Here is a 12,499-nt window from a genome sequence, read left to right as displayed (position 1 = left end):
TGATTATACATTTTCTAGGGATTTCTAAGGATTACATATCAAAGAGGCAAACATGACTGACTGCCTATTCTCAAAGCCTTCCCAAATGATATTTCTACCTGCAGGGAACCATAACCATGGAATGTGTGCACAGTGTAACCAATCTGGTGGACTGTACACTTTCTTGACTATACTTGACTGTACACTTTCAATTCTCCTTACTTTCGGGGAAAACCAATGAGGAACAAGTTATTGGTTGAAAAGGAGAATTACAATATTACTTTGTTTTATACTGTACACTGATTTTTGAAGAGACAGTGCCCTAAAAAAAGTGTTTTAATTTGTATTAATTTCTTTTTTTGATTTTTCAGAATTTGACACATGAAATAGAGACAGCTTTTTTTAAATGCCTAAAACTACAGATCCCTCCATATGTAATCGGACAGTGAAGCATTTGTTCTTCTTTTGGCTCTATACTCTAAAAGTTTGTATTTTAAATCAAACAGTTACTATGAGGTTAAACAAGAGATGTTCCACTTTTATGGGGTATTTGTGTACATAGTGACTGCCAATGGCCCCTGGTTCTAGCATAGATTTGTTTTTCTTATGGTGTATAGATGATTCACTTACTTTAGACAAATGTACTTGTTGTAAGTCGCTTTGGATAAAGGCGTCTGCTTAATGTTAAATATGTAAATGTAATGTAAAAGCGCAGGGGCAGCAGTCATGCCAGCACTGACTGGCTCTTCACTGCAAACCCAATCAAAAACCCACAATACCTCCTGTTCCTTTATCAAGCACATATATGTGGTATGGTTCATTACAGTACAAGGAATACAAACACATGACCAAACTAATCTGTAACCAAAAAGTATTAAGTCTTTTTACTTTGCTCCACAGACGTTTAGTACAATTTCAGCCACTAGTTCTAAAATGAGCGCTCACAAGCCAAAAAAGTGTCCCCTAAACAGACATAAATATTATAAGAAATGACCTGATTGGTCAGACAGGGTCACACCTCCCCACATCCAAAGCTTATTTTTTTCGTTAGTCTGTTGGGTCTTAAACTGAGGATTGTGTGGTGAGTAATGAGATTATTAATCAATTAACATAATTACATTAACTATACTGACAACACTTAAGACACAATTTGATGTAAAGAATTAGCAACAAAAGTTATGTAATGCATCTTTAACACATCATTTGAAATATTAGAAATATTGAAATATGGACAAAAAATAAACCAACGTACCCAGCAAATACAAATTAAAACAAACTCAAGTTAATCTATTTGAATTTAAAGGAGTAACCTGGGATTCAAAACAACAGCAAAGCAGTTTCCCTGCCACTTATTTTGGTAAATAGCTGAGGAAAAGGGTGCTGGAGAAATGTAACAACACTCAAATTGATAAACAGAGCCATTGATGCCAGGACTGACCATCCATGAGATCAAAATTATAGTTTTTAACCATGTTTTGAAGCTATACATTGTTTGTTTACAATCACATTATTTACAAACAATGGAGTAAAACATGCTAATATTTTGGGTTCTGGTAAGTAAGATAGTTGAACTAAACTCATGAGGCATGAGCAAGTTATAATCTTCAAGAATCAATGGCTATATTTAATTCATTTAAAAATCTAAAATCTATGGTACCAACCATTGTATACTGACAAACATTTTAAGACTGCATTCCTTTAATCGCAACCCATAAGGCCATACTCACAAGGGACTGCCTTGAGAAAATGCTGCTTCAGTGAGGATACATGTTTTCATCAAATAATGTAAACAGAAGCATCTTGCAATACAATATGGAACACTCCAACTGAAATGAAACAGAAACGTGTACAGATACAGGATATCACATGAACACTTAACCCCCCGTAATCCATTACAATATTTGACCAAAGGCATTACTGTGTATTTCATATTTAACTAATTGGGAACAGTAGAGTTATGTCCTGGTTACCCATGTTAATTCCTATTAATGAGGTTAGTGGTGATGAAGAAAGCCACAACTCTACTGATAATAAGACCCCAGTGTAGCCCCCTAACCCCCCCCCCCCACACACACACACACACACACACACACTTTAGATGAACTAAAAGTCTCTTTCTACAGGCGTTCCCAGAATAAGAATTAGCATGAAGCTCCAGAGATGTCCTTATTGGAAGATACAAGCCTCATCCACTGTATTCTTCAAAGACTGGCAGCTGCAGAGAATGTCCATATTTTCTATGAAGCATGGTCTACAAAGCCTTCTGCGCCCTCTCTTCCACATATAACTGCATCTACACAAATACAACAGGTCATGTTATACAGCCTGCAGCCATTTGAAGAAGGTTTAACTCATTCAGTGCCAAGCGTGAATAAAGTTAGTCCAAATGGTCAACACGAGAGTGCCAATGGTGACTTTATTCACCAAAAATGCATAAATAATTTTGTAGGCAAAGTATTTTTGCTAGGTAAATACCACATTTGGAAATAGGTGGTGAGTGTTCAGGAATTCTTTGGGACTTTCGAAGCGTATTGGAAGAAAGTCAAATATTTCACGGCAGGTTTCAATACAAGTGTTGTAATCTAGACACAAAAAACATGTTGATGTTGATCAATGCCTTACTTTGACAATGTCTGATGTCATGGTCTTCAGGGGGATGAGTCTGGGCTCCTGCATATGGACTTCCTGCTCATCAGCAACTATCCATGGAAAGTCCTGGAGAGGGACACAATGGTAGACATACAGTTTGCTTAAATCATTTAGTGCAGCGGGTGAATGAAGTTGCCCAAATTGTCAACATTCTAGAGTGCCAAAGGTGACTTTATTCACCAAAAATGCATCAATGATGATGCTTCATTTTGTAGCCAATCAAAGCATTGTTGCTAGGTAAATACCACATAAAACACTTGGCACTCTAGGTGATGAGTGTTCCGGAATTCTTTGGCAGTTGGTGAGTTAAATAGATTGTACAGAGTAGATGTGTACTACATGGAATTTATATGAAAACAAAATACAACATTATCACAATGTATTGCAATTGCTAGGTTTAAGTAAAAAAAACAAAAAACAATTAATAATAATAATTTAAAAAAAAATAAAGGCTTCTGGCATTACGACTGCCTATGGCCCCTGGTATGAGCATTGATTACTTTGTCTTATGATGACTGTTGGATAGATGATTAACTTACTTAAACAAATGTATTGTTGTAAGTCGCTTTGGATAAAGGCGTCTGCTAAATGCCATAAATGTAAATGTAAATAGGCGGATGCATAGTATCCAAACTTCATATATATAAATGAAGCCTGACCTTGATAACCTGAACTTTCTCCATGTTGCGGGTGGCAGCCTCTCTGGTGTGGACCAGCACTGTAAATGTACATCCTGCGAAAAAGAAAAGTGGACACATCAGCCCCCTGCTGGACAATATCTGTGCTACAGTTGTGCGGTAAATGCTCCCATCTTTATAGACACTAACGGTATCATTTCTTAAGGGCAGAAAAATCTAATCAAATCAAATCATTTATTAAGGACCACACAACCAAGGTTGGTGGAATTTGCTTTCAGTACAGCATGTTATAAAGCTAAGTGTCATATCACAAACATTAACAAGACAATAACATTAACATAGACAATCAATACAGGCATATACACAGACAGTAGTACAGCAGACAATATACACAGACAGTATACAGCAGACAATATACACAAATTAACACATGCAGTGGTGATTTAGTGCAAAGAGTTAAGGGTCCTTATGGCTGTGGGGAAAAAACTGTTTTTGAAGTTGTTGTTTTGGTGGATATGGATCTGTAACGCCGCCTAGAGGGCATCAGTTGTAACAGGTGGTGAGCGGGGTGAAAGGGATCAGATAATATTTTTTATGACCGTTTGATTGTGCGTTTATGACACAGTGATTCGACTGTGGGGAGGGGGGAGCCGATTTTTTGACTATGCGCTGTAGTTTTTTGCATGAATGACTGTCCAGGCTGCCGTACCAAACTGTTATGGAGGAGGTGAGGATGCTTTCAATAATGGCTGTGTAAAACTGAAGGAGGAGGTTTTGTTTTATTTTGAATTTCTTGAGATGCCTCAGAAAAAACAGTTTTTGATGGGCTTTTTTGATGATGTGGTCTGTGTTTATGTTCCATTTGAGTGTATTACTGATGTGTGTGCCAAGAAATTTGAATGAGTCCGTTACAGTTATGGGTTCGCCAGAGATGTGAATGGGTGTTTTGAGGGAGGGTCTGCGCCTGAAATCTATGATGAGTTCTAGTGTTTTGGATGTGTTGAGCTGGAGGTTGTTGTCTTGGCACCAAGTGAAAGCTTGGGCCACCTGCTTGTGGTAGTGGTCTTCGTTATTGTTGGTTATGAGTCCGGTTATGGTTGTGTCATCTGCATATTTAAAGAAATTGACTGAGATGTGGTGGGATGTCATGTTGTTGGTGTAAAGGGAGAAGAGCCAGGGTGAAAGGACGCAACCTTGGGGGGCACCAGTGCTGAGGGTCAGAGGTCGAGGTAAGAGGCCACTTATCTTAACCCTCTGTCTCCTTCTCCACAAGAAGCTCTGGATCCAGTGGCATAACCTGGGGTCAATGTTCATGTGCATCAGTTTGTTAAAGAGGGTGACCGGGTTTATTGTGTTGAAGGCTGAGCTGAAATCGATGAAGAAAATGCGGGTGTAGGTGTTGGGTGACTCAAGGTGTTGTATGTGATGGAGGGCTAGGTTGATAGCATCCTCAACAGACCTGTTGGCACGGTAGGCAAATTGGTGGGTGTCCATCAGAGGGGCAGTGTATGATTTGAGGTGAGAAAGGATGATGCGTTCAAATGACTTCATGACCACAGATGTTAGAGCAATTGGTCTGAAGTCGTTGAGGCAGGTGGTCTTATTTGATTTTGGTACGGGGATTATGGTTGAGTCCTTGAAGCATTTTGGTACTGTACACTGGCAGAGGGAGGTGTTGAAAATGTTAGTAAATATAGGGGCCAGTTGGGCTGCATAATGGTGGAGGACAGCTGGGCTGATGTTGTCCGGGCCTCCAGCTTTCCTCTTATTGTTTTTCTTGAAGATGGCCCTCACCTCCTCCTCTGGGATGTGGAATGGGGGGTGAGGGAGGGGGGTGGGGGGTAGTAGGGAGGGGCTGGAGATTGATCAAACCTGCCATAAAACGTATTAAGTTTGTCTGGGAGGTCAGGGTCTGTGTCAGGTGGGGTGGAGGGGCTTTTTTTGTAATTGGTCATAATTTGTATTTTTTTCCAGACAGTTCTGGTGTCATTTGATGCAATCTGATGTTCCAGTTTTGCAGCATAATTTGATTTGGCTCTCCTGATAGCAGACCTTAGTTCATATTTGGCACTGCTGTATTGTACCTTGTCTCCACTGATAAAAGCAGAGTTCTTTTTCTTGCGCAGAAGTTGGATATCTTTTGTAAACCAGGGTTTGTTATTGCTGTAGGTTTTAACTGTTTTGGTAGGGATGCACGTCTCCGCGCAGAAATTGATGTATGAAGTCACGGTGTCAGTGAGCTCGTCGAGGCTGGTCGCAGCTGTACTGGATATGTCCCAATCAGTGCAGTCGAAGCAGCCTCTCAAGAGTTTCAACAGCCGCAGTGGACCAGGACCTTGCGGCCCTGGACGGAGCATTGGTGGATTTAAGTCTCTGTTTGTATTTCGGGACAAGAAGCAGCATGGCGTGGTCGGAACCTCCAAGCGGAGCCCTCGGGAACGACCGGTAAGCTTCACTAATAGCGACATAGCAGTGATCCAGTGTGTTAGCGCCTCTGCTAGGGCATGTCACTTGTTGAGTGTAGTTGGGAAGTTCTGTGGACAGGTTGGTCTGATTGAAGTCACCGAGCACAATGATTGCTGCGTCGGGTTGCGAGTTTTCCGCAGAGGAGATGTAGGAAGCTAGCTCAGTGATGGCTGTGTTCGCATTAGCCAATGGTGGGATGTAAACACCGACCATGATAACTGAGGTGAACTCTCTCGGAAGATAGGATGGTCTGCATTTGATGCTTATATATTCTAAGTAAGGGGAGCAGTGTGTTTTTAGCACTGTAGTGTTGCTGCACCAGCGTTGGTTGACCATAAAGCATATGCCACCGCCTTTGGATTTTTTGGATAACTCGACTGACCTGTCGGCGCGATGTAGCGAGAACCCAGGCGATGTTACAGCCAGGTCTGGCACAGTGTGGTCTAGCCAGGTCTCCGTCAGGCAGATGGCAGAGCAGTCCTTGTAATCCTTATTGGTTTGGAGTAGGAGAAATAGCTCGTCGACTTTATTCCTGATAGATCTCACGTTACTCAGCAGCAGGGCCGGTAGAGGTGGGCGATACGGGTGCTTCCTGAACTTGGCGCGGACCCCGGCTCGCCGCCTTCTCCTGGCCGGGCGTTACCTCCAGGAGGTCGGTTAGCCAGGTGAGTTGTTTCTCGCTTGTATCTCCACAGGTAACGATGGGATCATGGAAGGATCGGTGGCTACCGAACCGTCTCTGAGCGAGAGCAGTTCCCAGCGAGTGTACACAATCCAACAGGACAACAGTTCCACACAAAACAAGGACAGAATGCGAGACACAGGAGCAGAGCCTGTACTGGGGCGAGCCTCACGGCCGCCATCTTAGATCTTAGAAGATTCTCTTTTCATCTGCCTGCGTTATCTAGGTAACCTACTCCTTCTAACTTCATTCAAATCTGCACACACAACTCATGCTTAGCGTAAAACACGCATTGATATCAAAGGGAGATTTGTCTGAAAATTCAAGTTTCATGGGCCGAAGTAACAATTCAACGCTTTGTAAGAGATGAAATCAGTCACTAATCAAAAAATCTTCACTGAGTCGCCATACAACTGCTTTTATAGGATACCTGGAGGGTTGTTGTCCAGGACTGCATCACATACGCTGATCTTCAGAATGACGGCCCTCAGGAGCTGTTCCACGTGTGACAGCAATGTATCAGAGCTGTGGAACCAAGAGGCTGGGAGTTACTGGCATAGGACTATAACATGCATTCCATCATGTGAAGGTCTACATCAACGGCAGGCGCCAGGAGGACGTTTCCGATAATTGGTTATGTTCTGTACAATTAGTACATAACAAAGATTGTTGTTGGAATTTCATTGGATTGTTCCTTGAATGTTATCATTGGATGTTGAAGGTTAAAATAAATTAAAAAAAACATAACAGAGCCTGCTTACCTGATAGAGAGAAGAGGAGGCTGAGAAATCTCAAAGACAAATCTCTCCACTGGATGGTGCTCTTTATCCATGATGACCACCACTACTTTTTCAGCATCATTCTGAGAGAGCAACAAGAAGCTTGTTAGTCGATTATTAGGAGTAGAAAGTCATTTGTAGTAAGTAGGTAAGTAGCCTAATACTAAACCAAGGCCCTGTTGTCTACGTATTAAAATAACATCTGTCTAGCATGCTATGAAATCTGTCCAAGGCCCTGTTGTCTATGTACTCAAATAAAATCTGTCTATCAAGTCTGATGCTTGTGACAATGTGAGGACTGTCCTTTGGTGACAGTGCACTGTAGCAACCTTTATACTACCTCACCTTTTCAATGAGTGGCTTTACACAGTGAAGAGTATCCTGGATGTACTGGTTCAGCTCTGGGTGACATGACATCTTTATCATAATGCAACAAAAAAGAGACAAAGACGACATGCTTTAATTATCTGCCGATGATGTAACAGATTCATATTGACAATGTGCAGCTGCTATGCTATGACATTGGTGATGTAGTTATCCTTACCTGCACAGGTACATTATATTTCTTCCTCTTCTGGAATATTCCAGATGGGTAAACCTCTCGGACATAGAGGATGAGATGAATAGCCACCTCCAAGAACTCACACATAATGTCGGCTACCACTGCAAAAGAACATACATTTATTAAACATTACATACCGTTATAAAACGGTATGGTCGTACACGTCGACTGCCGGATAGCTAGCTAACTAGCCTCACTCAAAAGATTCATGTGGTCAAGGCGGGCTAGCCAGGTACCTTACCTTGTCCAAAATTAAGGTCCTGTCTGGTAAGAGTTGTCATTTTGTATTCGTCGAGGGAGAAAAACAAATGGGACGAACAACGTATTGTAGCGCAGTGTAACCTGTCAACGTCGATAACGACGGTTGGCTAGCAAGCAAGACATGGTACTGTTAAGTGTATATACCCGACAGCCTGATAAAGCTGTCGAAAAGGAGTTGATAATGACACCGTTTTAAAAATCACCGAAATCCCAACTTCATTCAACGGGGAGTTCTTCTTCCCTCGTTTATTTGTTTGTTTACATGCGTATGCTATTGTCGTCCCTTTGTAATGACGTTGAAAGGGTGCGTCGCAGGTAAATACATCTATTGGTCGATGTCATCGATAAACAGGCATATAAATGGAATCTTTAACAGATCAGAGTTGAAACTGTCTAGGCAGCAACACAAAAACATTTCCACTTTAAAAAGCAAAACTTTAACAGTTAAAATAAAAACGACGAGTTCATGTATTTTTCAAGGATAGAGCTATTATTCATGTTTTGCATTTCATTCCAGTATAGCCTATTCCAAAGCAATGTAAATAAATTATCAATTTAAATTAAAATCAATCATCAAATCAATGTGGGCCTATTGAAAAAATGTTCCCGGCATGCAGACAATACAATACTTCTAGTGGCCCCTTTCTCTAGGTAAATCACATGAAGTCATTTTTTTTCTTTTAAGCATGTTTTTGCATGATTTTAATTTTTTCTTTAACTTTTATTTTAACAGGGAATCCTATTGAGACCAAGGTCTCTTTTACAAGGGAGCCCTGTTACACACAGTGTACAACCATACATAATACACATGCACAATTACAACATTATAAAACACAATAAAGAAAAACAAACACATTTTTCAACAAAGAGGTCCTCAATCAAAACTTTAAACTGCCCAAGTGGCACCAGAGCAACCAACTGAAACATTCTCTGCAGATTGTTCCAGCAGTGAGGTGGACCACAACTAAAAGCAGATTTACCCAATTTGGTGGAAACCCGAGGAACCTCAAGAGTTAACCAACTCTGAGAACGAGTTAGGTAATTGATGTTCTTGATTTCAATAATGAGGTTAGGTAAGTTTATGCAGTAAGGCTTTATACACAAAAAGGGAGTAATGACAAGATCTACGGGACTTTAACGAGTCCAGCCAACGTTTTGATAAAGTATGCAATGATAAGTATTAATTAACCTGTGATAAAGCAAAGGGCACTATGTTAGATGGCATCCAAAGGTTTAAGACTGCACACCTGTACATGGCTCAAACACCATTGTTAAGTTTGCAGACGACACAACAGTGATTGGTCTCATGAGCAACAACGATGAGTTGGCCTACAGGGAGGAGGTCCAGCACCTAACAATGTGGTGCAACGACAACAACCTGGCTCTCAACACCAGGAAGACCAAAGAGCTCATTGTGGACTTCAGGAAATCAAAAGGTGACACACACACCCCCATCCTCATCAACGGGACTGAGGTGGAGCGAGTCACCAGCTTCAAGTTCCTGGGTGTCCACATCTCTGAGGATCTCTCCTGGACCCTCAACACCTCTACCCTGATCAAGAAGGCTCACCAGCGTCTCTTCTTCCTGAGGAGACTAAAGAAGGTCCACCTGTCTCCTCAGATCCTGGTGAACTTCTACCGCTGCACCATCGAGAGCATCCTTACCAACTGTGTCACAGTATGGTATAGCAACTGCTCGGCATCTGACCGGAAAGCACTGCAGAGGGTGGTGAAAACTGCCCAACGCATCACCGGTTCCTCACTCCCCTCCATTGAGGCTGTCCAGGGCAAACGATGCTTGCGTAGGGCACGCAGCATCGTCAAGGACATTTCTCACCCCAACCATAGACTATTCACCCCACTCCCCTCCGGGAGGCGCTACAGGTCTCTCCGCACCCGAACCAGCAGGTTCAGAGGTAGCTTCTTCCCTGCGGCTGTCACCCTACTGAACTCGAACACTGCACCTAGGTGACAACCTACCAACCCCTGCAACCCCTGCACCCCCCCCCCCCCCCCCACCCGGACAATTGCACTATTACTGTACCACTGCTCTTACTCAATACCACTGCTCTTCTGTACATATCTGTCTATACTGTTCATAATCTGTCTATACTGTTCATAATGCACATATCCCTATATTTTCTTTAATACTACTGTTAATACACTGCACATACGGCATTCACATTCATACGGCATTCCATATTTATATTTATTCTGCTATCTACCTTAATGTTACTGTTAATACATATATACTGCTAGACTGCATTACCTATACAGCTCATATGCTGCTACACTGTTCATACTGCAACCTTATTCTGCTTATAATGCTACTGCTTACTCATATACTGCTACACTGCACTACTTATACTATACTGCACTACTTACTGCTCATATATTGCACTACCTGTATATACTGTTCATTGCACTTTCTGCTATTTTGCACTTCTGGTTAGACGCTAACTGCATTTCGTTGTCTCTGTACTTGTATTCTGCACAATGACAATAAAGTTTAATCTAATCTAATCTAATCTAAAAAAGAGTGGTGATATAGGCAAGACTGTAATTCGTTGTCCTTTGCACGTAGTTATCAAACAGGAACTAAACGTGTCACCTGGAACCGGAGACCAACACAGCACTTGGAATGTGAATAGTGCTTTATCATTGGACAGAGCCATATAACTAGGCCTACTAAACTAAACTGATTTATGACAAGGAAACACTGACTTCAATGAACCCTTGAACTATGTTCAAGGCCCGATATAAGGAGCAGGAAGCATGCCTTCTCCCAGACAGTTTGCCTTCAGTCCTCGAATGTGTATATCCGTAAGTACACCATCTCATAATTTTCAGATTCAGTTGGATGAGCAACCTAAGAAATAATTCCAAACAAATTATGTTTTTTATCTTTTGAGCAAGCTGACTGAATGTCCTCTGTCCTCCTCATGCATATCTCTTTACAGATGTACAAGCTTTCTGTCATGCTTTGACTAACGTCATGCTCATTCTGACATTGCATAACTGAACCTTTATCTCAGCAGGTTGAAGAAGGTAGTCAGTGGTGTTTGCAGTGAAAAAGGCTCTCAGTAGAATGACTTCTGACGTGGATCCCAACACTGGTGGTGTGCAATACAACCGCTGGAACGAGGACAACATCAACCTCAATGTAGCTGCTTCACAGTCTGGTATGATGGGGTAAGCTTTGTGGAAAACTTCTGTGTGAATAATAATGGACAATATAATAATAATAATAATAATAATAATAATAATTAATTAATTAATTTTGTATAGCGCTTTTCTCAGTACTCAAAGACACTACATTCAAACACCTGTTGGTGCATATTATATTCCAACTAAAAAGTAAACAGCCTAAAATAAACCCTTGATTAACAACACATGTTTTTTACAAAGTTTTACAAACTGGAACTAAGGAATCGTATTGTGGCTGCTGCAATTACATTTCAACCCCCCCTCCTTTTTAAAGGGTGTACAACAGGGTGTGCACTGGCAGTGTGGGGATAGCTGTGAAGGTGGCAGGAGCGTTGGCTGCATTGGTGTCTGTTTACATCATTGGATACGTCACCGGATATTACGTCCACAAATGCTGACCGCTGGGGCCGCCTGTTTTGAATGGAGGGAAATTCAACCCACGGATGAGTGAGGAACAGTTGGTTGAATGACCAGAAAAGTCCTATTTGTAGGATCCTTAACATGTATGGAAAAAATACAGCAAAGCGATAACTGAAAGCACATTTGCAATATTATTATTCAGTATCCTTTTTAGAGCTGTTGGAATTCTGTTTTGCTTATTTGCATGTAACCTTTGAAGCTACCTAACAGCTGTGTGATAACCATGGACTCCACAATAGCCTTCACAATGTGAAAAGTCAGAAAACTTCATTATGTTTGTGTCTCTTACTGTGTTTTTATGAATATGCTTTTCAGGCTAGTTATGTGGATTGTATGTGGTGTGCACATACCACATTCCTACAATTGATGAGAATTGATTGCATGGCCAAATAAACAGTCTTCTTCTTCTTCTTTAATGGCCTGCATTTGATACATGGCCACTGGCAATAATAGACAAAAAGCCATGAGTCTGTGGTATCCCAACAAAACAGGTATCAACTGCACTCACTGATCACTTTATTAGGAACACCTGTACACCATCTCATGGTGGAGGTGGTGTAATGGTGTGGGGAATGTTTTCTTGGCACACTTTGGGCCCATTAATACCAATCAATCATCGCTTGAATGCCACAGCCTATTTGAGTATTGTTGCTGACTATGTGCATCCCTTCATGGCCACAATTTACCCATTTTCTAATGACTACTTCCAGCATGATCATGCACCATGTCACAAAGCAAAAGTTGTCTCAAACAACAATGACTTCAGTGTTCTTCAGTGGCCTTCCCCGCCACCGGATCTGAATCCATGAATCCAATAGAACACCTTTGGGATGTGGTAGAACGGGTGATGCTACGA

General features: G+C 41.5%; 2 protein-coding genes across 3 annotated transcripts; one reads left to right on the top strand and one right to left on the bottom strand.

Moving 5' to 3' along the window:
• Positions 1-2,058: 2,058 nt before the first annotated feature.
• mad2l2 (mitotic arrest deficient 2 like 2) lies at positions 2,059-8,287 on the bottom strand. Its single transcript, XM_083674397.1, has 8 exons — positions 7,997-8,287; positions 7,738-7,856; positions 7,539-7,610; positions 7,176-7,276; positions 6,845-6,939; positions 3,288-3,361; positions 2,602-2,694; positions 2,059-2,272 (listed from the first exon to the last, which is right to left on the bottom strand). The coding sequence occupies exons 1-8, from the start codon at positions 8,034-8,036 to the stop codon at positions 2,231-2,233; spliced, it is 636 nt and encodes a 211-aa protein (XP_083530523.1). The 5' UTR covers positions 8,037-8,287; the 3' UTR covers positions 2,059-2,230.
• A 2,521-nt stretch (positions 8,288-10,808) lies between these two features.
• smim1 (small integral membrane protein 1) lies at positions 10,809-12,042 on the top strand. Of its 2 annotated transcripts, none has more exons than XM_083674867.1 (3): positions 10,809-10,839; positions 11,055-11,208; positions 11,498-12,042. In XM_083674867.1, the coding sequence occupies exons 2-3, from the start codon at positions 11,105-11,107 to the stop codon at positions 11,619-11,621; spliced, it is 228 nt and encodes a 75-aa protein (XP_083530993.1). In that variant the 5' UTR covers positions 10,809-10,839; positions 11,055-11,104; the 3' UTR covers positions 11,622-12,042. The 2 variants fall into 2 exon arrangements, with proteins under 2 accessions (XP_083530993.1, XP_083530992.1); XM_083674866.1 differs by having other exon boundaries at positions 10,825-10,839; positions 11,052-11,208.
• Positions 12,043-12,499: the final 457 nt, after the last annotated feature.

The sequence above is a fragment of the Argentina silus genome (genome assembly GCF_951799395.1).
Source record: "Argentina silus genome assembly, chromosome: 8".
Lineage (NCBI taxonomy): Eukaryota > Metazoa > Chordata > Actinopteri > Argentiniformes > Argentinidae > Argentina > Argentina silus.
This window is presented reverse-complemented; position numbering and strand designations above follow the sequence as displayed.